General features: G+C 42.5%; 1 protein-coding gene across 1 annotated transcript in view; it reads left to right on the top strand.

The window, feature by feature from the left end:
* The window catches only part of ABCC2 (ATP binding cassette subfamily C member 2), a 56,903-nt gene that overhangs the window by 10,134 nt on the left and 22,084 nt on the right, over window positions 1-24,685 (top strand). Inside the window, exons 4-18 of the mRNA XM_073240559.1 lie at window positions 1,115-1,249; window positions 1,463-1,570; window positions 1,970-2,025; window positions 3,227-3,461; window positions 5,376-5,539; window positions 6,331-6,508; window positions 9,352-9,606; window positions 10,719-10,784; window positions 14,768-14,905; window positions 15,391-15,537; window positions 17,071-17,155; window positions 17,865-17,931; window positions 19,366-19,492; window positions 20,964-21,140; window positions 22,136-22,303. Coding sequence (XP_073096660.1) covers window positions 1,115-1,249; window positions 1,463-1,570; window positions 1,970-2,025; window positions 3,227-3,461; window positions 5,376-5,539; window positions 6,331-6,508; window positions 9,352-9,606; window positions 10,719-10,784; window positions 14,768-14,905; window positions 15,391-15,537; window positions 17,071-17,155; window positions 17,865-17,931; window positions 19,366-19,492; window positions 20,964-21,140; window positions 22,136-22,303 — 2,106 coding nt within the window. The remainder of the gene's footprint in view (window positions 1-1,114; window positions 1,250-1,462; window positions 1,571-1,969; window positions 2,026-3,226; window positions 3,462-5,375; window positions 5,540-6,330; window positions 6,509-9,351; window positions 9,607-10,718; window positions 10,785-14,767; window positions 14,906-15,390; window positions 15,538-17,070; window positions 17,156-17,864; window positions 17,932-19,365; window positions 19,493-20,963; window positions 21,141-22,135; window positions 22,304-24,685) is intronic.

Here is a 24,685-nt window from a genome sequence, read left to right as displayed (position 1 = left end):
GCTATAAATATTATTTTAAAATTGACTGGTGACTCTAACCAATGGATCACTAAGTCTAGAGTTGTTTGAACAAACTTGATGACAGAAACTGATGTCTTTCCTGCAGACATGGTTTTTTTTGCGGGGGTGAAGGGGGAGAGGTGGTGTATGGTGTTTAAAAAACTGAATTAGTTGCCATCATTTTAAAAAAGGAAAATTCCACATTATTATTTGGATTTCCAAACTTTCTTAAAAAAATGAGAATGTCTGGCAACTTATGGGCCTACATTCCCACAGGGCAATAGTCATCTAGGATTGAGCAGCAGTTGCTACTGTTAGATCAGGCATGAGCTTAGCACAGTGTCCCACCCTTACTTCACTCAGTGACATGAATATTCTGGACCCAGCAGGCATTGTTTTTACTATTGTTATAAAACAAAGAAGGATCTAGACAGTGGTGTGATGGAGCTGGCCCACAGAGAAGACGGAATACATCTCTCCCCAAATCTGAGTTTTGTGACGAGTGTTGGAACTTGAAATCCACCACAGTGGGAGTATTTATACCATGGAAATAGGCAAATGCTACAAATCATGGCCTTGTTTTTAGAATACTGGTTTATTAGCATAGCACTGAATCTAGAAAACCAACATTTAATAATTGTATCTAAGTGAGATATTACAAGGCAAGTTTTTAATTATCATCAGTATTAATTGCTTAGTCTGATATTATAAAATCACAATACAGACACTTTGCTTCTAACCAGCACAATGTTCCCTCCGCTTGACGGCTACAGTGCCTGAAATTAATTTCTTTGGGTCTTGAGAAGATTTTTCCTGGCTCCCAAAGTAACTCCATTAAAATGCAGATGGTGACTGTGTTCTTGACTAACTCACTCCCCAAGTGGGGTGAACAGAGATGGGATGGGGAATATGGTCCCAGGAAGGTCACTGAGGCCCTGAAAGAGAAAGTTGGGTAGTATCAGGGAGGAAATTTATAGTTTGGCATCTGTGTGCCTTCTGCCTGGCCAAATTTGTTACAACAATCTCCTCTTTCACCCCTCCTTTCTACATCCTTCTGGCCTCTTGTTCTTGGTTAGTGACAATATTTTTCAGATCGATGTGAATTTCCCTCTAGCTCCTGGTTTTGCTGATCCAACACAGCAGGCGATGGTGTGTGCAGAAGGACTCTTGGTTCCTATCCCTATTCTGGATTCTCTCAATACTCTGTGGCACTTTCCAATTTCAAACTCTGATCCGGACACTCTTAAAGGTAAGGAGGAAAGAAAAAGTGACATGAGGAGGTGCTGCTGGGCAGTTTCTGAGTTGGATTAAATGGCATCAAGTCATTTGAACTCCAGGATCAAATTGTATTTAGGGGATTTGATAATAGGCTTTAATCACAAGCATTGATACATAGGGGCCATTTAGACTTAATTTGAATAAAAGGCTCATTTTATCTCTTTTGGATTTTTTCCCCCTCTAGGACAGCAATTCTAATCTGGCCTACTCCTGCCTGTACTTCATCTGCTATGCATTCCAGATCCTGACCCTGATCCTTTCAGCATTTTCAGAAAAGGATGACTCATCAAATGTGAGACTGAATATGCCCACCTCATGTATTACTTAATTGGATGGTATCTTCACAAATGTAGCTTCAAGATGTCTAGGTCTCATGGAGGTCCCCTAAACCCAGAACACAGTAGTCTAGACCATTTATGGCATTTATGGCATAAGATGACTAGAGTATGGAAATACTGACTTTTACATTGATCCACCAATCTTCAGCACAGACAATCCATTCACACATCATGCCAGAAAATTGAATTATCATTCTACCTTAGAGTCTCCAAATAAACGTATGTTGTTTAGCCTACTTCAGTATCATATCTAGTTCTAGCACACTCTATCTAGAAAAAACAGTTTCTGGTTTTAGAGTCCCATACAGTTCCTGTGTCTGATTTACTTTCTGATTTTTTTGTGTGTCTTGCAGAATCCATCATCCACAGCTTCATTTCTGAGTAGAATTACCTTTAGTTGGTTTGACAGGTAGGAAATGGCTGGAATATGGGTTGTCTATATCCCTCCCCCTCACTCTTTTGAAAATGATGGAGATCTTAATTTTAAAAATGCCTCCTGTGGCCTCCATTTCTCATTTTCCTAGTGAGAGTCAGAGAATGTTAAAACCTACAGATCAATTTAGTTCAGTCCCTTCACTGAGCAGACTGGGATGCTGAGGAGATGATGGAGAGGGATTTGCTCTTGGGAGTCTGGAGGTTCCACAAAGAAAAGGAAGAACCGTAGGAAAAAGAGGCAGTAAGACTGGAAAAGGGAAATTTGGGGGGTAGGCAGTGTGGCACAGATTTGGAGGATAAGGGAACAAACAGCTGGCCTGGGCTACCAGAACATCTGGAGCAGGCATTCTTGGCCTTTGCAGTTCCACGGACCCCATTTGTCAGGCAGGTAATGCCCATGAATTCCTTCTCAGATAGTGTTATAAGTGCATAAAATAAAAGACATGGGATTATAAAGGAAATCAAATATTTTGAAATATATATATTTTTAAAACCATTTCACCAAAAAAGTCAATTTAGTGATATAGTAATACAAATGCTTTTTTATTAATGCATTAAATAATGAGATCTAATCATGAGCCTAATAGGGCCACAACTTCAAAGCAGTGATACGAGTATAATGAGCCATGACACATCGGTGGTGTTTCCTGGTGGCAACCAGCTGTGGTTGGTTCCCTACATTCACGTTAGAAGAAAAGGCTCAGTTTTAGTTAGAAGCTAGTAAACATGAAGATATACTTTATTTTCTATCCATGTTCTCAAATCCCAGGTTGAGGAGCCCTAATTCAGACAGACAGTGTAGAGGCAGCCTCCAGGTCCACTCCGCCCCTGAAGGGGCTCGGGGAAGCTCCACAGGGGGTTGGCACAGCAGCAGAGTCACTGCTCGGGGAAGAAGGAGCAGGGCAGGGGGAGGCAGTGCTCCTTTGGTTCTTGATTCAGTAGAGGCCCGCCCCTCCCTCTTGCTGTCTTCTCCCACCTCCTGTCACCCACAAGCAATTCTTTTTTGCCCTCCCTTCTCTTCTGTCAAGATCAGAGGGCTAAGAGATGGAGTAGTAGGGTAGTGGGGCAGGGGTGAAGTCTGTCCTTCTGTCCCTCCATCATGGAACTGGGAGGCAGGTTTTGATAGCGGCAAGGAGACAGCCTCTGACCCAGCCTGTGGGTCACTCTTGTTCCAGTGTTGTTCTGAAAGGCTACAAGCAACCTCTGACACTTGAAGATGTCTGGGATGTTGATGAAGAGATTAAAACCAAGACACTTGTCAGCAAGTTTGAAAAGTGCATGGCAAGAGAGCTGCAGAAGGCCAGGCAGGCATTCCAGAGACGGCAGGAAAAGAACTCCCGGCAGAACTCTGGCGACAGGCTGCATGGGTTGAACAAGAATCAGAGTCAAAGTCAAGATGTCCTTGTGCTGGTAACTTTCCCATGTGTTTCAGCGTAAATGTGCTGTATGTTTTAAGCCAGAGGACATCAGAGACATGGTGATTCTGTCCTTACATTTTGACAGCACTTTATACTAAAGTATTTATATAATACCTTAGTGATGGATATGTCAGGGTGTACTGTTCCTTTCCTTTTGGGTATATTTGAAATTTTCTATAGTAAAATGTCTTTGAAAGTAGAAGACCAAAATAAAATAATACCTTAGCATTACTACAATCTGCACCCTAGAGGACTTTAGCATTAGCGTTAATTCATTTATTTATTCACTTGAAATATTTATTGAGTACCTCTATGAGTCAGAGACCATTCTAGGCACTGGGTACAAAGAACAGCCTTGAAAGAGTCCTCATCTTTAGAGAGCTGGAAAATAAATAATAAACTAATACATGTTATTTTTTTAGAGTAATAAATGCTATTAAGCAAATAAAACATGTTAATATACTTGGAGTAAAGTAACTTCAGGGTCATACGAGAGGTTTCTTGTTACAGGAAGTAACACTTGAGCAGAAACCTACACATTGAGCAGAGTCTATCTTGGGGACCATCAGAAGGAAGAGTCATCCAGTCCGAGGGAGCAGGAGTACAAGGCAGAGAGGGGAACACATTTAGCTCGTTTTGAGAACTGAGGGATGGTCTGGAGCATGGAGGGGGAGACTGAGTGTTGGGAGAGATGAGCTCGGGAGAGCAGGCAGGAAGTGGACTGTGGACTATACTAAGGAGTCCGGGATCTAGGACTGGTGGAAAGCCAGCAGAAGGTTCTGCACACAGGAGTAATGCGATCAGAGTTGTACTTTTAGAAGCCCACTTGAGCTGCTGCCAGGAGAATGGATCGTTGAGGGGGGCAAGAGTGGAATCTGGGAAGCAGGTTGGGGCTTGTTGTCCAGGCGAAAGAGACTGAGCAGACGGGACCTCAGTGAGAGAAATTGCAAGAGGATGTCACTAGTAGAGAAACTGGGGAAACAGGACGAGAAGCTGGAATTTGGGTCACGGTGGGACTCTGGAGAATGTAATGAGGAGAGCAAAACACAGAAAAGGGAGAAGGCCGGTGGGTGAGTGGTAATATCCCACGTCTTAGATTCCTGGGGCTGCCATTACAAGGTACTAAACCCTGTGTGGCTGAAAACAACAGAAATGTATTATCTCACAGCTCAGGAAGACAGAAGTCTGAAATCAACGTATCGGCAGGGCCACAGTCCCTCTAAACCGTGAGGGGAACAACTTCTCTTGCCTCTTTGACTTTCTTGTGCTTGCCAGCCAGCCATGCTGTTCTCTGGCATTGGATGTGTCACTCCAGTCTCTGCCTCTGTCATCACACGGCCATCTTCTCTGTGTCTGGGTCTCTTTTCTTATAAAGACACCAGTCATAATGGAGTTGGGCCCACCCTAATGACCTTACCTTAACGTGGTTGTATCTGCAAAGGACCTGTTTCCAAATAAGGGCACAATCTAAGGTGCTGGGGTGAGGATTTCAGCATTTCTTTCATGGGAATACAGTTCAACCCATAACATCCCACAGCTACCACAAGTAAGAAAAACCCAAAAAGGCTTCTAAGCACCTAAAAAATATATATCACCACGTCCATGCCTTTCACTCTGATTGCCCTGCAGGCTGCCAGTGGGAGTCTAGTCTTCGTTTTTACATGGTATTCTCACCAGTTTGGTTGCCTGGTTTTCTAACCTGATATCTGATCAGATATCAGGGGGAGAAAGGAGAGCACTGATGGCAGCTGAAAGGGTGGATGGCAATCGTGCCATGAGGAGGAGACCAGAATCTGTGGAAAGCAGGCAGCAGGACTCAAGGGTTCACCACTGTGGAGCTGTTCAGTGCAGGACAGAGTCTGCCCTGCACAGCTCTGTGCTCACTGCTGTTTGGTTTTGTACCTAGGAAGAAGCTAAAAAGAAAAAAAAGAAGTCTGGCACCACAGAAGACTTTCCCAAGTCCTGGTTGGTGAAGGCCCTCTTCAAAACCTTCTACATGGTGCTCCTGAAATCATTACTCCTGAAGCTACTGCATGACATCTTCATATTTGCGAACCCTCAGCTGCTGAAGTAAGTCCCCAGGCCTCGGAGTGTCCTTTCAGAGCCTCCACAGCCATTCTTCTTTTTGCTTGCCCCTTATGTATGCAGGCAGAAGTTTATTATTGAATTCCCACTTTTTAAAATGGGTGGGTCATAGTTTTCTTCCCCTTTACAGTGTTGTATTCATGCAAAGCACAAAGATCTAAGATGATATGTCCTTTAGCCTCCCTCTTTTCCATGTCCCTCCCCTCATAAGAAGACAGATGCTTGTTAGGGGCTCTTGTTAAAGAGAACTGCTATGGGCTGTGCTATGTCCAAGAGGTGGACAGCATGCTCCAGGAGAGCCTTTTGCCTAGTGTCTGTAAGCTCCTCTCTCCACAGTTGTAGCCTAATGGGAGGTTCAGGTTAATCATGATAAGACATCGTAGTTTGCTGGGATGTCTGGAATGAATTATGCCCTAGGAGAAGCCCTTCTAACTCATGCGGGATATACATCCTAATTCCTTTTTAGGCTTGCACTGTCTAGGAATGAATCCACCTGTCCCACACCCAGCCAAAGCATGGCAGTGGCAGCTCTGTGGAGCATTTCTTTCATTACACCTCTCACAGCCATGGTTCGTCCCCCTAAGCTCCTGCTGCTCATCTCCAAGCAAAAGCAAGAGCACTGGCCCAACAGTGCACTCACATCTTCCAAAGGCACTGGGTAATCCTGGTCACTTTTGTTAACTGCAGGGTAAGGATAGAGTAGCTGGCTGTGCCCCAGAGTGTGAGGAGCCCTTGGAGACCAGAGGCGCACCCCTGACTTGGTTCTGCTCTGACAGACTTCTGATCTCCTTCGCAAATGACCGGGACTCGTATGTGTGGACTGGGTATCTCTGTTCAGTCCTCTTGTTCGCCGTGGCCCTCTTCCAGTCCATCTGCCTGCAGTATTACTTTCAACTGTGCTTCGTGCTGGGCATGCATGTGCGGACAACCATCATGGCTTCTGTGTATAAGAAGGTAAGTGGGATATGTTGGGCATCACTGAAGAAAGTCCCCTTAGTAAGTGTGAGCATTTATTCCAAGATTGAGGAAAATTTGATGGAAATTTAACACCCAATTTTGACTGACCATATGGCCTCCTTTAGATGTTTCTTTAGAAATTAAAATGTGGAAAGTGTATTTGTAGACATAAAATGTGAAAAGTGTATTCATAGACATAAAATGTGAAAAGTGTACTCCTAGACATAGGGTGCTGTGTGTCCTGGCAGGGGTGGGGCGTGGCAGGAATACCCTCAAGAGAAAAGCTGGCAGTCTGTCCTCTGCCTTTCAGCCTTGGAGGCCTCCACACCTGCCCCTCTCGTCCTGCCTGTCTTGACAGGGTGAGAATGCCTTGGGAAGGAATGCACTGTCAGAAAAGAAGTTGGCCAAGAACAGACCTTAAAACCACCAATATTTAAGCCAAATACTACATGACACTGGGCTCATAAGACTGGGTGCCTCCATCTCCAATTACAGTACTGCTGTGGACTAGAATGCTGCAGGGGTGAGGGCTCTCCTCTGGACCCACTGTTGCCTAGCAACATTTTTCTAATCTTTAGTTGCTGATAAACCCCTCCTCTGCCTGACTCCTTTTTTCAAATTGTAAATAAATTCACACTGGCCACTGACTTCTGCAGACTTGGGAGCTCTTCCCTTTCTTTAAGATACGTTCCTCATCTTCCCTCTGATATGCTGCCTTTAACATTTAACTTTTTCGGGGCAACTGTATTTTCCTTATGTCCTAGATACAAAGGTGAAGTTTCATTTTGTCCCATAAGAAATGAAAATGGAGTCAATTATATAACAATAAAGAAAAAGTAAATAAAGAGAAATAATTAAAATAGAGTGGTTATGATCCATTACTATAAGCCTGAGAAGAAAATTCCTACCTGAGAAGATAGGAATTCTTTATATACCAGAACATTAAACAATTGGCTTCTCTTCCTCTTTTTCTTCTACCACTAGAGAGTTCCATCACTCTGATGTCTCTCTTACAGTTCCTGGTCTTCACTTTCCTCTCTTACAACACCAATGTGACTTCATCTTCCCTGAGTACATATTGACCCATCAAGAGACCCAAACAGATCATCCACATGTCTTTCGGTCAGAAGTCTGTCAAATCCTTTGAACTTTGAAATACCCTTATTTCAAAGACTGGAATTTGTCTTCCTCCAACTTAATTTTTAACCCTTTTATTCTTTCTGGAGATACTGGATTTCTGCTGGTTTACAGGATAAGAAGTCACTAACCAGGCTGTGTAAGCCATTTCTACAAATGTATAATTTTACAATTGTGATGATTCAGTCCCACTATTTTGATTCTTAATATATTCCAGGCTTTGTAACTGTACAATCCACAAATGATTTGTAAAACAAAGCCTTTAATGAGACCTTCATTCAAGTAAACTAGAATTTAAAGTTGATTAATTCATATGTTTAGACAATGCTTCATTTATGAAATGATATGAAGCACTCAAGGCTCTGTGCAGTAACTTCATTATCCTTCTTTTACAGAGAAGTAAGGCTGAGATCATTTCAATGCCTGCAGTCACATAGCCAGGACCTGCCCCAGATAAGGGCTATTGGCACTAAATCAATGACTTTTCCACTTCATTAAGATTTACTGAGAAAAGAAAAGCATAATATTACCTTGAAGGGTAGTTAGATGTTACTTTTTCTTTTCTTTTCTTTTCTATACCAAAGGGGAGGCATAGGAGTGGATTGGTTTCTCTAGAACCTTGGTGGCCTAACATTTTAGGATATTTCACTATACAGACAAGAATCCTGGTCTATTCCAAAGAAGAATGTACTGGTGGATAAAATGACAGTAGAGCTTCTAGAAGGAGGATGGAAGTGAATATCTAGGGCTGCTAATAACCCATATACTTGTTTGTAGGAATTAGAAGGCTCTCCTTCCTCCAGGAGGATGTAACCCACACCAGGCAGTGGCTTGGTGAGCATAGCACAAACCGGTTTCAGTGCCTAATTCCCAAGTCTTTTGCCTGGGTACATTTATGCAAGGCATTGTTGTAAGTGACAGATCTGTGGGTATCAGTCTTTTGATTTCCCTAATGTGAGAACAGGAGGCCCATACTGTAAGATTTAGGGTCTAGATATTGCCTGCAAATTCCTAATAATAAGTCATTTTGCTTCCAATATGTGAACCCTGCAGCTTTCCTCTCTTTTAAGATCTCTGTCCTTTCTGGGAATGGTTGCTAACTCCCTATAAGAGTAAGACTCCAAGTAACATTGCTACATCAAAAGTCTGCAAGGTCAGAATCAATACATGCTTCCTCTCATTATCCCTGCCTCCCTTTCATCCTTCAGTATTTGATTCTTTCCTGTGTGCCATGTGATTCAGTAGTGAAATGAACAGGTAGAGCCCTTGTCCTCACAGAGTTTACATCTGGTAGAGAAATAGTAAAACAAAACAATTACAATTCAGTGTGATTCACGTAACAATAGAGTTAAGCACAGAATTTTATGTGAGTGTACAAGAGAGCAATCTTCAACCCAAACTTGGGAGTCAGAGAAGTCTCAGAGTTCCATCTAAGCTGATACTAACAGGATAAATAGGAGTTTTCTGAGCAAAGAAGTGTGTAAGGGGAAGAGGTTTGGGAAAGGTGGTTATAGAAGAAAAAGTAATAAGAAAGAGAGAACACTGTGTGTGATTTTGGAGGCAAGAGGCACAGCCCCTTGGAAAGTTGTGCCCATCCTGTGGAGCCCATCCTTCTATTATAGTCTCACTTCCTGAGTTTCTCCTTTTACTCCCCAGTATTCTTGGCTTTGTCCATGGATCCCAATCCCAATCTTTATCTTTAGGCATTGACCCTGTCCAACCGGGCCAAGAAGCGGTACACCATTGGAGAAACTGTGAACCTGATGTCTGTGGATGCCCAGAAGCTCATGGACGTGACCAGCTACATCCACATGCTGTGGTCAAATGTTCTGCAAATTATCTTATCTATCTACTTCCTGTGGATAGAGCTGGGACCCTCAGTCTTAGCAGGTGTTGGGGTGATGGTACTTCTAATCCCAGTTAATGGGATACTAGCCACCAAGAGTAAGACCATTCAGGTAAAGAAACAGGGTGACTACCCTGGGGATATATACACCTTCTTCATAGTCCAAAGCCTTTTGCCTACTCTATTCTAACTCTTGGTGGGAGTGTGGGCAAGGCAATTGCTGGTGGAAGACTTTCATCCCAAATGAACTCGGTTTCTCTATCTTCCCTTTTCATCTTCTGACCACTCTTAGGATTTACATACTCTATCCTCATTCATGTTAGAGGGAAAAGGCTCACTGGAGAGGGAATTACTGCCCAGGGTCCTGCATATAACTTCTGCCCTGCCTTGCTGGGCTGTTCTTAGGACAGTGATTATTGGCCTGCCTTCTCTGTCACAGCAATACCAACCCACCGTTCAGAACAGTCACATGAGTGACTCAAACTTTAAGCCTCAATCCTGGCACTCAACTCTGCTACCACCAAGTGGAAGGGCTCCATGTAGACAGTCCTTAGGTCTGCCAAAAATCATAGGTTGGGTGGGTGGACTCGGTGGTGTATGTGGCTTATTCATTCATTCATTGTGCATTCATATACTGTAGTTACAAATAATTATTTTAAAAATATTTGTTGCACATAGTATTTTTCTGGAACACAGCAGCAAATTAAACAAGGCTCTTGCTCTCATAGAGCTTACATTCTACTGGGTGTAGAGAGACAGGTCATAAACAAACAAAAGCAAAGAAGAAAAATATCAGGTCATGATAAGTACTATGCAGAGAATTAAACAGGTTGATGCGATATCAGCTGAGTGGGTGGTGGTTTTAGATGAGTGGGTCAGGAAAGGAAGGCCTCTGTGAGGAGAGGACAGCCAAGCTGAGCTCTGAAACAGAAGCCTGATGTGAAGGAGCTAGCCTTTGGAGAACAACCTGGGAAGAGGGCATGGACAAGCAAAGGACGTGGGAGCAGAAATGAGCCTGGCACAGCCACGTAGTGGAAAGAGGACTGGTATGGCAGGAGCAGGGTGGGCAAAGAAGAGAGTAAAGAGAAACACCTCCCCTCACTGAGCACAAGTTCTTACCAAGTGACTGTCACAGGTGCCACCCCCAGTACCTAGCTTCTGCAGCACATCTAGATCCTCTCACATAAAAGTTTGTTTTGATTTTGTTTTACTTTTTCCTGGCAGGTAAAAAACATGAAGAATAAAGACAAACGTTTAAAGATCATGAATGAGATTCTCAGTGGGATCAAGGTGAGCAGCTAAGGGTAGGTGGCCCTCTGTGCGTAATGACAGCAGCAGTGCATTCTTGGCCTTAACATGCCCGGTAGAGGGTGCAGATTTCTGCCTCGGTTTGCACTGTCTCTTGGTTCCTGAGTCATCAACCCATCTCCCGTTTCTTCTCCTACCATTTCAGGCCCTCTTGTGAACATTTTTTTATTAATTTACCTTAAATGGTTTGTTTTGTTTGGCTTTTACATTTTGCCGTAGAAATTGATGTACGTACTCAAAAGTAGAGAGAATGATATAATGAATCCTCTTGGACTTACTACCCAGCTACAGTAATGATCAGCATGACCTAACTAGTTGCATCTCTCCACCCACTCCCATTTCACATTCCGCTAGATGATTTTAAAGCAAATCTCAGATACCTTGTCATTTCGTTCATAAATACTTTGTATTACTAAAAGGACTTCATTTAAAAATATAACCACCATACCATTATCACACCTAAAAAAATTAAGTCATTTGAATAAGGATACAAAAAATGTTCACACATGGCATTCTGTTGATAGTGCTTTTAATCTATAAAAGTAGCTGCCCTCCTCCACCTTTTTCTAAATCATATTGGAGAAACCAGGTTGTCTTGTTTCCTGTATTACTTGTAAATTGGTCGTTATATCTAGAGGTGGTGAGTGAGCAAGGCTGCTTTCAGGTGGTGCTGTGTCCTCCAAAATCAGTGGCGATGAGAGTTCAGGGAGCCCGGGCATTGTCAGCCGGATTCATCCCTTCTTAGGTTTCCCACCATTCTTTCAGCTAAACCAGTGATTATGGCCCTGGCAGCATATTTCGATCCCCTTGGAAGTTTGCAAAACTGAGTCTTGGGCCTACTTTAAACCGTTCAAGTTGGACTCTCTAGGAAGGACACCTCAGCATACGTACATTTTCAAGAGCCCTCTAAGTGATTTAAACCACTGAAAACCACTGAAACGACTGTTATAAAAGTTTAGCAACCCCTGATGATCATTGCCTTGATCTATTATTTTATTAGGATGCAAAAAGGAAATATTTTAATTCTATTATTTCTTTGGCATTGATTAACTGGAATTCCATTAAGAAGACTTATCTTCTTTTTTTTTTTAGAGGGCATCTCTCATATTTATTGATCAAATGGTTGTTAACAAGAATAAAATTCTGTATAGGGGAGTCAGTGCTCAATGCACAATCATTAATCCACCCCAAGCCTAATTCTCGTCAGTCTCCAATCTTCTGAAGCGTAACGAGCAAGTTCTTAAATGGTGAACAAATTCTTACATAGTGAATAAGTTCTTAGATGGTGAACAGTACAAGGGCAGTCATCACAGAAATTTTCGGTTTTGATCACGCATTATGAACTATAAACAATCAGTTCAAATATGAATATTCGTTTGATTTTTATACTTGATTTATATGTGGATACCACATTTCTCCCTTTATTATTATTATTTTTTTTAAATAAAATGCTGAAGTGGTAGGTAGATGCAAGATAAAGGTAGAAAACATAGTTTAGTGTTGTAAGAGAGCAAATGTAGATGATCAGGTGTGTGCCTGTAGACTAAGTGTTAATCCAAGCCAGACAAGGGCAATAAAACATCCACGGATGCAAAAGATTTCTCTCAGAACAGGGGGGTGAGGTTCTAAGCCTCACCTCTGTTGATCCCCAATTTCTCACCTGATGGCCCCCCTGCGACTGTGCCTGTCTTAGGTTGTTCCTCCCTTGAGGAATCTTACCCGTCTCTGGCTAACCAGTCATCTTCTGGGGCCATACAGGGAAATGTAAAGTTGGTAAGTGAGAGAGAAGCCATATTGTTTGAAAAGCTTAGCTTTTTACTTCTTTGCAGATTTATGCCCTGTGGCTTCTATGCCCAGCATTTGTCTTGAGGTATCTTTACCACTTGGAGGAATTATGATACTCAGGAAATTCGATATGAGGCACGAATTCTATTTAAGGGTTGTAATTAGGAAGGAAGAAGAAAAGCTATAGAAGTAGCAGGCGGAAGAAAACATGGGAAGATTGATTATTTCTTTGACATATCTTCTTGTAGAGTAACTTAAGCATGTATAGGTTTTAAACTACTAATTAAATTGCGCACACACATTAACATAATAGGAATACAGTTACATAACCAAAGCAGATCTAATTACCAGCCATCTCCAGTGAAACCAAGAAAACCAGTTAGGCATCCTAGGCATTTGTGAAAATTTATCTATGATATAATGGATATTGTCCAACTGTACTTGAACAGTCTGAGAGAAATCAGACAAATTAAAACAACCCATTCCTGGGAACTCTTCACATCATATGTTCTTTTAACAATAGATAGTCTGTAGTTATAAGATTTTAGAGCGCTACAACTTGCACTTCTCCTAATTCTTGGTTGAGTTCCAACAGTATAGATCCAGTCAAATTTGTTGTTTTACTGTATGCACAGGCCAGCTTAGATATCTCCTTCTTCATTCCCATGGCAAGTCCAGGAACCGGTGGGATGAATGCAGCTACAGCTGTAGCAGCGCCTGGATCTTTGTTGAGATTTTTTGATTATCATCTTCTGGTATAAGTCTTCCAGAGAGTGCTGATGTTGGAAGTTCTTCTTCATATCGTTTCTTAGTTCATTTTCTGGGTAGCCAAATTAGGCTTTGATCCTCTGTATAAACACAAACAGACCCTTTGCCTACACTTTGATATGCCCTTTATATCATTGTGTAGAACTCCTTGGAGGTCACCACACAGGAACTGCTTTTTTTTTTTTTTTTTTAAGAGAGAAGAATATTATCAGAAAAATGTACCTCCATAGCCGATCATCTGACACCCTTTAAGTGATCAAAATTAAGGATATTTAAAGCATGCATTAATCATTGATTTACAGTTAGTTTTATCCTATCAGGGAGTAATCCCCCTTTTCTTTCATTCTTTTTTGTTATTGTTGTTATCATTAATCTACACTTACATGAAGAATATTATGTTTACTAGGCTCTCCCCTATACCAGGTCCCCCCTATAAACCCCTTTACAGTCACTGTCCATCAGCATAGCAAAATGTTATAGAATCACTACTTGTCTTCTTTGTGTTGTACAGCCCTCCCCTTTCTCCCAACCCCCCCATTATGCATGCTAATCTTAATACCCCCCTTAAGAAGACTTATCTTTAATTCACTGGCTGGTTACCTTAAAATAAAGTTTGTACTGGATAGGCAGGATATATACTTGCTTCTCTCCCTCTATTTACTAGCTTTCAAAATAATACATTCCATTTTCCAAGGGTGATCAATAAGTTATTTTTTAATATATATGTTGTTTTGAATTCATGGATTTTAACATTACCCTAAACTTCTTGAAAACTCTGTAGAGACCCCTTTTAAATCCCCAATATTTCTCCACATAGAATTCTGATAGGCCTTTTTGCAAATATGGCAAAAATAGGACAGACCTGGTTTTGAGTCTCAGCTTTACCACTTGCTAGTTTAATGAATTTGGGCAAATTACTTAGTTTCTCTCAGCCTGTTTCCTTATCATTAAAATGGATACCATAATTCTACAAAAGTAGGGGACTAATTCTCCCTGGTTTGCCCAGAACTTTCCAGGCTTCACATAGAAAGCCCCATGTCCTGGGCAAACCGTTAGTCCCAGGCAAATGGGGACAATTGGTTACAGTAATTGTCATTATATAAAGTTGGTGTGTGTGTGTGTGTGTGTGTGTGTGTGTATACGTATGTATAGGTGTATATGCATGTGGTCATATATATATATGATTGTTATAGATAATAGTTATAAGGATTAAGTAAGAAAATGTATATAAGACATTTTGTGCATAGTAGGTTGTCAACAAATGCAACCTATCTTTCTGTAATCATACTTTAAAATCTGGATTTCTACCCCCCAAGTTTTAGGGGACATATCCTAAAAACCTGGATGGATGAGACACACCTGGTGTCCTTTCAGGACAACAGTGTGAGGTATACTCTTTTCTATACCATTAGATCCTGAAATATTTTGCCTGGGAACCTTCATTCAAAAACAAAATCCACGATCTTCGGAAGAAAGAGCTCAAGAACCTGCTGACCTTTGGGCAGATACAATCTATAATAGTATTTCTCTTATTCTTAACTCCAGTCCTGGTGAGTGACAGGAGTCAGTGGGCTGGGTCAACTTCCTGAAGAGGAGTCTGCTCTAGACAGACTGCCCACCACTTCTAGGACAGACCCCCAAATCCAGGGAACTCTTCCCCACTTCCCAACTCCCCAAGCTGCTATTCCTATCTTGTGCCCCCAACTCTAGTTTCACCCATGTGTATAATTTGGTACTTGGGCAGCCCAGAGCTCTTTTCCAGAATGTTCAGCATGAATCCAGGAGTGGTATGTATGGGAGGGCTTCTTGTCTTCCTGGGGAGGCTGCATGGATCTATAGTGGAAGGAACACTGATATAGGAGAGAGGAGACCAGAGTTCTGGTCCCAGAAATGCCATTAATTGACTTTGTGACCTCGGGCAAGGTATTTCCTGAGATAATCCCTAAGACTGCTCTAACTCTAATATACTGTTTTACTGAGACTTAGTATAGGCTCCTTGAGCTTGAATAAAATGCTCGTGACCTTGCTTTTCCAGGTGTCTGTGATCACATTTTCAGTTTACACCCTGGTGGATAGCAATAACATTTTGGATGCACAAAAGGCCTTTACCTCCATCACAGTTTTCAATATCCTGCGTTTTCCCTTGAGCATGCTTCCCATGGTTATCACCTCTATGCTCCAGGTATGTAGGAACTCTCACTGCTAATTGATTATCTTTGGTTAAATGCCTCAGATTCCAAAATGACTGGCCTATCATATCTCATTTCTAGCTTCCAGTGATGTCTGGAGATTAAGTTTGATCTTAGTAAAATCACAAGCTCTCTGAGCCCCAGTTTACCAAACTATAAAATGAGGATATTTACACAAATCTCATCTACGGCACAATGGTTATGAAAGGTTTTATTGAGGTTATGATGATTAGCCCTGGCACCTGGAACATTTTTCAGCCCTTTTCTCAGCCCAGTTTCCCCCTATTTCCCCAGGTTGTTGGCTTATTTACATAGCATTAGGGAAATATAACACAAAGGGAGAGAATAGACCCTCTCTTGCATGGCACCATGTTGTGGTAAAACTGAATGCAATTTGGGAGTCTTGAGCTGTTAGAAAATGAGTTTGGACTTTGACAGGTCTTGACTAGGAGGACGTTCACTGGGTAGGTGGCAGACTGGTGAGTGCAAGGATCTGCATTCATCCCAGAGGCTGGCTGCAGACAGCTCAGGCCATAAGAAGACTGGGGTTTAGGAGAAGGCTTCCCTGTCCTGGAGGGTCTTAAGAAAGACTGATAGATATGGCTAATAAAGAAACAACACACTCTTTTTAGATTCAGGTAGTTTACTACATAGATAGCAAAGGCAAGCTCAGCAGAGCTGTCAGCTCTCTGCACTCCCTGTCCCACAGGATGACCCTGAAACAAAAGGGGCCACGTGACAATGCAACATGGCAGGGAGCACTCTGCTTTTGAGGAGCTGATCCATGCAGCAGCTAAACCATTTTATAGTCACACTCTAAGGAGGGGGCAAGACAGAGAGTCCAATACTTCATCAACACCCAGGTGGTGGCGAGAAATCATCTCATGACAGCCTCCCTGGAAATAAGGAGGCAGGTGAGAAACATCCCTGTAAAAACTCCTGGGAATCACCCCCAAGTTCTCATGTTTCAGGAGACCACAGTGTTCAGCCAATGCTTAGGTCAGCTGCAGTTTAAACTTGGTCTCTGTGGAGATGTGCAAAGTCATTACGTTGTCCTGGACAGTTCTTCTGTAGAGTCCTGGGGTTGGCTCAGTTAGGACACTGGATGAGTCATCCAGGCATGGACTCAGTTAAAGAGGAGCCTGGCAGGGACCCAGTTACCGAACCAGACCAAAGTTAGGGTTTTGTCTTAGAAGAAGGTAGGAGACAGTTTCTGGAACTAGTTCAAAGACTGGAGAGATGGTAACAGAGGTGACACACCCCATGCCCGAGTTTTCTGAGGGGCTGCAACAGAGCATCTTAATTTCCCTTTGTCTGGGGTAGGATGGCTCCCAAGGCTGAGGTGTGGCTGAGACTGTGGTAGGGGTCTGAGGTTCCAGTGGTTGAAAATGGCAAATCCTGGGCAAGACACTGGGCGGGTCAACTATCTGCATCCACATCCAAGGCTGATGACAAAGTCAAAATCCTCTCTTGACTTGTGCTCATCATTGGATATTTTATTTGAGATCCTTTGTGCCCTTTTCTAGGCCAGTGTTTCCACAGAACGGCTAGAGAAGTACCTGGGAGGGGATGACTTGGACACATCTGCTATTCGACATGACTGCAATTTTGGTAAATGAATTTGGAAGATTTTCCCCAAACTTGTTCACAGTGCTGCCGCCAGAACTTTGATATACAAGGGCTTAGCAGCAGCAAACTGATTAAAAGGGAGAGCTAGAGGACTTACCTTGAACCTACGTTTGCATAGTAAACATACTGGTTTTACTTAAATTGTCTTTTCATTTAGAACAGATTGCTTAGCCAGACTGCTAAACAGGTAATCCTGCAAAGGATCTAGAAGGCAAAAGGCAGGATTGAGCATGGCATGTGGAATTGGGAAAGTAGGCTGGAGTGAAAGAACATGCAGGTTCTGAAGATTTAACAATTGGGGGACATCCACAGTTAGAGTGAGCAGTGGGGCTGGAATCCAGGGAAAGGGAGTGGCTGGACTTACCTACAGAGGTGAGATTGATACCAGGAGACTAGGCAACAGGAGTTCTGGGAATATACTTGCAGTGTGTTAGGTCAGGAATCTGGGCTGCCAACAAGCTTGGGATTCCTGAAGCAAAAAGGGCTTTGTATGCAGGCAACCTTTGGTCTTATTCCAGGAGCTTCCATTTGCCACATCCTGTTAGTGTCCAAAGTCAGCACCTGACTGACAGAGGTGATCTCAGGATTTGCTGAGGGAGCAGAGAAGGAAGGACACATGAGGGCTGAGAAAAGGCAGACAGACATGTGAGGACCTATATCTGACTAGAAGAGGGGGCCTTTTTCTCAACAGACAAAGCTGTGCAGTTTTCCGAGGCCTCCTTTACCTGGGACCAGGATTTAGAAGCCACAGTCCGAAAGTGAGTTGTTTCCTTTCCATCCTACTGTTCTTTCAGATTCTCCTTGCCAGTCCTGTTATTGGAAAATTCCATATAACAGAACACATGGGAAACGAGCTATGTGTACAAGTTCAGTTAATGCCAGTGCAGGCTAAATTCCCAGAGAGACAAGTTGACAGCAAAACTCCTGAGCCTCTTTCCCATCACTGCGTCTGCCACTCTGCTATTATAGGTCTGTGTGCAACCAGCTACAAACCAGACTGTGGAGAGACACAGTGCAGGGTTGGCAGTGGCCTTGGTCTGTGGGTAGAGTAAAGGATACACACAGGATCTGAAACTCAATTTAAGTTCATTCCCTCATTCAAGAATAGTACTCAAGAATATCAGAACCTGGCTTCTTTCCCCAAAGTGATCCAAGAGAGCTGTCTCAAGATTTAACTTCAGATCTGAAGTTTTACATCTACCTAACCCATTCCCACAACTCACCCTGTAGGCCACCTCCTCCGCCCTAAACCAGCCCTCTCTTGCCACACTGCTGCATGCAGTAGGTTTCTTAAGTACACTTGTCACAGCACGCTTCCTCATCCACTGAGCCCAGCACACAGAAGCACCAGGAGCCTGAGCAGGCCAGATCTTCCGTCACAACGGAGCACACCTTATTGTCTCCCTGTTAGAGCCAGGACCTTCCACACTTCTCTCTTATTTCTTCAGGCCTTAACATGGATTCTGGAGCTTGCCCCAGGATTGGTCAGGCCAGAAATCCATCCTCTGAAATTCCCCAACCTGAAGGCCTCCCTTTATAGAGAGGAGACTGGACACAGCTCCCACTTTGCTAGTTTAAGTCTAGAAGAAGTGCAGCTCAATGGGCAGGTTCAGAAAGACTGAGCAAGCTCTAATGTCCCTAATGTTCTAGGGACTCATATAATAGGACTGGCACCCAGAGTTTCCAAGAGTCTAACCCAGTGTGGGCCCCTCCTTACCCAGACACAGCCACCTCTCCAGAGGAGGAGGCAGGGGATCCTTTCTTTCAGCAAGCATTTCATTAAATGGCTAGTCTCATCATGGCCAAGTCTGGGAAACATTGATCTAGTCTAACCCCATTAGTTTATAAATAAGAGTCCAGAGGAAGTGACCTTCCAAGATCACACAGCTCAGTAGTGTCAGAGTTGGGACTTGAATTCAGGCTCAAACTAGGGTCTTGTTCAGTGGTTCTACACTGGTTCCAAGAGAATTTTTCCAGTTGAAACCCATACATTTGGCACAATCAGCATATAGAAAGTTAAAAAAGTTAGAGCTCATGCTCTAGTCTCTGAGAGCTTATAAAAAAAAAGAAGCACTTTGAAGTCTTATATATCTGAGACAAATTTCCTAATCTTGAGGGAAAATCTTCTAATACCAGATTCCCATGGAGAAGTGGCTTGAACTACTACCTTCAAATGTACTTCTCTCTTTCAGTGTGAACCTGGACATTATACCAGGCCAGCTGGTGGCTATAGTGGGTGCAGTGGGTGCTGGGAAATCCTCCTTGATGTCAGCCATGCTGGGAGAAATGGAAAATGTCCATGGGCACATCACCATCAAGGTGAGAGGGAATGCCAAGGGGAAGACTTTTGATGCAGGCCACTTAGGGCTGCTTTCTCCTCTGGGAGATGCATTGAGGACTAGAATCTGACAACTCTGTTGTTGTGTTGCAGTAGGTGAGGTTTTGGAGACATCTGGTAGATTCATAAAGTGTAGATTCTTTGCCCTACCCCGCATGTATCATCAATCTCGGGGGGTAGATTCTAAGAGTTGCATTTTTAATGAGCTCCCTATTTTAATGAATCCCTAGGTGATTCTCATATGCATACTAAAGTTTGAAAACTGGTGAATAGTGATGTATAGACAATTCTACTATATATTTCTGAAACCTCACTTTCTACAGATTTGTGCAGTAAAAATAACAGGACCTAGGGGAAAAGAGTTGGAACAGTTCATTAAAAACTTGCATAACTTTGTAACCAGGGTACCAACAAAAACAATAAAAATGGTAGCACTGTAAACTCTCCACTAGTAATTGCACCCAGCACCACAATCAGTCCTAGGCCTCCCACCTCCTCCTCTGAGAGCCTGGTCTTTGAGAGCACTTGCTTCCAATACAAAAATTCAATGTGGGGTACAGACATCTTCATCAATCATGCTTTTTTTTTAACAGAGAGGAAATCTTGTCATGGCACCTTCGTCAGCACTCTCAGCTTCCCCAGAGAACTAAATTTAGGGGAAATCCTAGTACTTGGTATTATTTAACCAGCCACTACTTGCATCAAAAAGGGCATGTCTATAGATTTTTAGTCTTTTTCTTAAATGCTCATTTATTGCCAAGCCTTACTTTTTAATTATGAGAAACCTTGTCCCAAATGTGTTACACTAACATGCTTAGAAAAATTTTAAGAACAAACACTTCTTCCATGTTATACTGACATTATTCCCTAATTTGCCAATCATTAATGAGCTAATTTGCATTAAATAAACATGCAGGGTAGCAGAGCAGACTGTACAAATTCAACTCTGTTTCTTAATTCCTTTTTTGAGGTGTTTTCTTGCTAACTCAAAACGGAGTTCATCCTCAAACACAGGCATTTGTCAGTCTCCATCTCTCTTTGAAACTGATCTGCCCCATGCATCAGCCTGGTGACCTAATTCTAAACTCTTGGTTCTTGCCTACTAAGATGCCATCTATACCATTTCCCCTGTCAGTGTTAGCCCTTTTTTGGTCCTAGTAAACACCCTGGGGTCTGACTAAAACCCAGTTTTAGAATCAATATTAAGGATCATGACTACAAAATGAGAGCCAAAAAAAGGGGGTACTTAACTGGTGAATAGTATATTAAATCTTTCTCCCTGGTTGGTGCAATAACTACAAGCACATTTATAAATATCAGATGTTCACTCAGCCTGACATACATTTCTTCAAATCTAAGTCCATTTGTTCTTCCTCACTTCTGCCACTCACTCCTCCAACTCTGCATTTCCGGAGGTACAGCTTTTCATGTGGTCTGATCCTTCCCACCCAGGGCACCATAGCCTACGTCCCACAGCAGTCCTGGATCCAGAATGGCACCATAAAGGACAACATCCTCTTTGGATCAGAATTGAATGAAAAGAGATACCAGCAAATTCTGGAGGCCTGTGCACTCCTCCAAGACTTGGAAGTGCTGCCTGGAGGAGACCAGGCTGAGATTGGAGAGAAGGTACTGGAGACACCAGCAGACCTTGAAGGGTGAAAAATAGTGAAGAGAAGAAAGTGAAGATGATGAGGAAGTACATGGGAGTGAAATAGTTGGCCAGTGTTGGTAGTCATGTTTGGAATAAACACTGGAAAACATGAATTTACATAGTATTTTGTATTAACTCAGAAACTTAAAATTTTGTACCTGGGAGAAAATATAGAAATTATGTAATCTAAAGGAAAGACAATGAGAGTAGGACCTGAGAGGTTAACTAACCAGTGATTGGCCCAAGGCTGACCTCCCAGGTGAAGGGCCAGAGACAGATTCAGAGCCTCAGTGTCTTGACTCTACTTTTGTATATTGATGATGGCCAGAGGAGGGTTCTAATAATTTGCTTCAAACACTTACAAAATTAATATCAATATTTTCTCAGGTTATTAAATACCTTTCTTAAAAATAGGTTTTTAATGACACATTTTGTTCATTATGTGCATATTGCCTAATTTGTTTAGAAATTCCAATTACTACGTATTTAGGATGTCTTCATCCTCCCTCCCATTACTAAAAATGAATAGAGCAGTCTTTTAGGCACAGAGATCTTGAAATCTTAGAAGAATAGTGAAGGTACAGCTCTAGAGTGATTTTGTTCATTAATTCAGCATACATTTATTGAGTACCTACTACGTGCCAGATACCATTTTAAGTGCTGGAGTTATATCCATGAACAAAATAGAGAAAACCTGCCCTGGTAGAGCTCTACATTCTTATGGGGCAGAAAGGAACAAAAATAGTACGTAAGTAAATTATATGATAGGAGATGTTAAGTTGGGCATACTTTTAAGCATTGGATCTAAAATAATTTAAGTGAATCAAAATTATGTGTACAATTGGACTTGTAAGATTGTTAAGTCCTTGATACCCTATTGAGGCAAATCTCTTCCTTACCCCTTCTTAATGGCTTCTGTGAAGGTGGGACTATGGAGTAGTACTTAATAGAAAATTTTCTTCTTCTTCAGGGTATAAATCTCAGTGGAGGTCAGAAGCAGCGGATCAGCCTGGCCAGAGCTACCTATCAAAATTCAGACATCTATATTCTGGATGACCCCCTGTCAGCTGTGGATGCTCATGTGGGAAAACATATTTTCAATAAAATCTTGGGTCCCAATGGCCTATTGAAAGGCAAGGTGAGAAATAATTTAAAGTGCTGAAGAGGTGAGGGGGTGAGGGAGATCTATATGTCTTAGGATTGCTGCTGTGCTGAAGCAGACTTCCTTACTTACCTGTCCCCTGGGCTGCTGAGGAGATACAGTGTCAGATCGGTCTCCCAGGAAACCATCTGTGAAGGCTCCTTTCTTGAGATCATGGCTTATGCTGGAACTGGCTAATTCGAGCCTTACTCTGTGGCTCCAAAGGTGAGCCTCTTAGGATGATTGATCAGGATAAAAAGTACTTTGAGACCTATGGTGTAATAACTATATTTGGTCTTTGTTCCCAGTTCCTGGAACAGGGCTCGTAACCCTTGGAATTTCCCAAGTGAAGCTAAGGAGTATCTTTTTTCAGTTGTGATAGCCCCTTTAGATCACACCTGAGTCTATGCTAATGTGACTTAGGGTGGGGCCCCTGGACAGCCTTAGGACAGGGCTATTTGCCAGAAAGATGGAAGGATTGGGTCGGGGAGGGTTGTCTCTCCGTTCCACCCACCAACTTCTAAGGGATGAATAGAGGGGATGGAGATTGGGTTATAAAAATTCTTAAACACAGTAGGTTCAGATTGCTTCTGGGTTGATGAACACATTAAGATGCCGGGAGGTTGACATACCAGGTGAGAGCGTGGGAGCTCCACATGTGCACCCCTTCTCCATGCTTGCCCTGTGCATCTCTTCCATTTGACTGTTCCTGGTTAGTATCCTTTGTAATAAACCTATAATAAACATAAGTAAAGTGTTTTCCTGGGATCTGTGGGCCATTCTAGCAAATTATTGAATCTGAGGAGGGGGCTGTGGGAATTCTTGGGTTATAGCTAGTTGGTCAGGAGTATGGGCAGCCCAAGACTTAAAACTAGTTTCCCAAGTCAGGGCAGTCTTGTAGGAATAGGCCCTTAAGCAGTGAGGTTTATGTTAATTCCAAGTAGTCAGTGTCCAAACTGAGCTGAACTGTTGGACACCCAGCTGGTGTCAGAAAACATCCTCAGAAGACCCCATAACTTATCTGGCTTGTGAGACACAGATCTTCCTGCAGGTGTTAGGCTATGCTCTAAGAAGGCACTTTTCTAGAACCCTGGCAGCATATAGGAACATTATGCCTAGAAAGGATGACTACCTGAACACAGAAATACAGCTAACATGTTTGAATATTTATTATGTCTTGAGCCTATGCTAATTGCTTTTGTTAGGGGGTTTGAGTTTATTTTCCTCAGTTCTTGTCCCTGCCACAACAAAGAATTGAAGGGCAGAGACACAGTAGTGAAGGAGAGCAAAAGTTATATTTGAATGCAGTCCAAGAGAGGAGCAAGCCACAGTCAAGGCAGATAAAGGCAGGTTTATTTGACTACACTCCAAGGGAGGAGTGGGCTACAGTCAAGATAGACAAAGGCAGGTGTACTTGAATAAAGCAGAGAGAAAGGAAAAGTAGAGAGAGAAAAGGGAAGCTCATTGAACTGCTGCTCAGCATAAGGGCATAATCCCTTACCAGCTCCTAAAGCCAGTGTCACCTGGTGTCCAGTGTTTATTTGGATCTTCATGGCATGGGAATTAAGTGCCTACCACCCCAGGATTTGGGGGAGCCACAGAGCACTGGATGGAGTGCGATTATGTTCTAAGAACTTCCCAAAAGCAAAGAAAAGAGATTTTTAGGCAGGCTACTCAGGAGCATGATTGTACAACTGTCTGGGTCACCCGAGCGACAGGAACTTGCAAGCCCAAATCAGAGCTCTCAGCAGCCCCTCCCTACTTACCTGAAGTATGACAGAGAGAGTGACACACTTGAAGAAAGGTGAGTGTGGACAATCTCAGAGAGGAGGTGTGCTTAAGCATATGGGGGCTAGGGTTTTATAGGGCTTTTTTGGGTAAGGGTCAGCATAAGGCATGATGTATGCAGGTGATTCATAATTCCTTAGAAGTTTTGTCTTAAAAATAGGGTTATTTAGGTGACCGTGTTGGCTTGGGACTTCAGCATTCTTTGTTCACATAGGTTTATTTATACTTCCCAGGTCTGTCTCTTGCCCTGGTTACAAAGTTACTTGATTAGGGGCAAGAAGAAGAGGAAAAAACAGAATTTAGGTTAAGTTAAAGAATAATATGGTCCTCTTAGCAGGCTAAAGTAAATTTTGCAATGGCATGATCTAATTGATACAATGAAGGCATGGGCTGTTCTCAATACTTTTCTTTATCTGGGGAATATCCGGACATTCCAAGTTGCTCCTGGCCTTTGGAGCTTTAGCTAATTAACTCATTAACTCTGTGAGTCCTTTCTGGCTCTCTGGTTTTATCTGGTTAACTCTTTGAGTCCCTTTTAGTGGACTTTACTGGCCTTTTCTCCCTCCACCTGCTATTATCTATTTTCTGCCT

The sequence above is a fragment of the Manis javanica genome, chromosome 7, assembly GCF_040802235.1.
Source record: "Manis javanica isolate MJ-LG chromosome 7, MJ_LKY, whole genome shotgun sequence".
NCBI classification, from domain to species: domain Eukaryota; kingdom Metazoa; phylum Chordata; class Mammalia; order Pholidota; family Manidae; genus Manis; species Manis javanica.
This window is presented reverse-complemented; position numbering and strand designations above follow the sequence as displayed.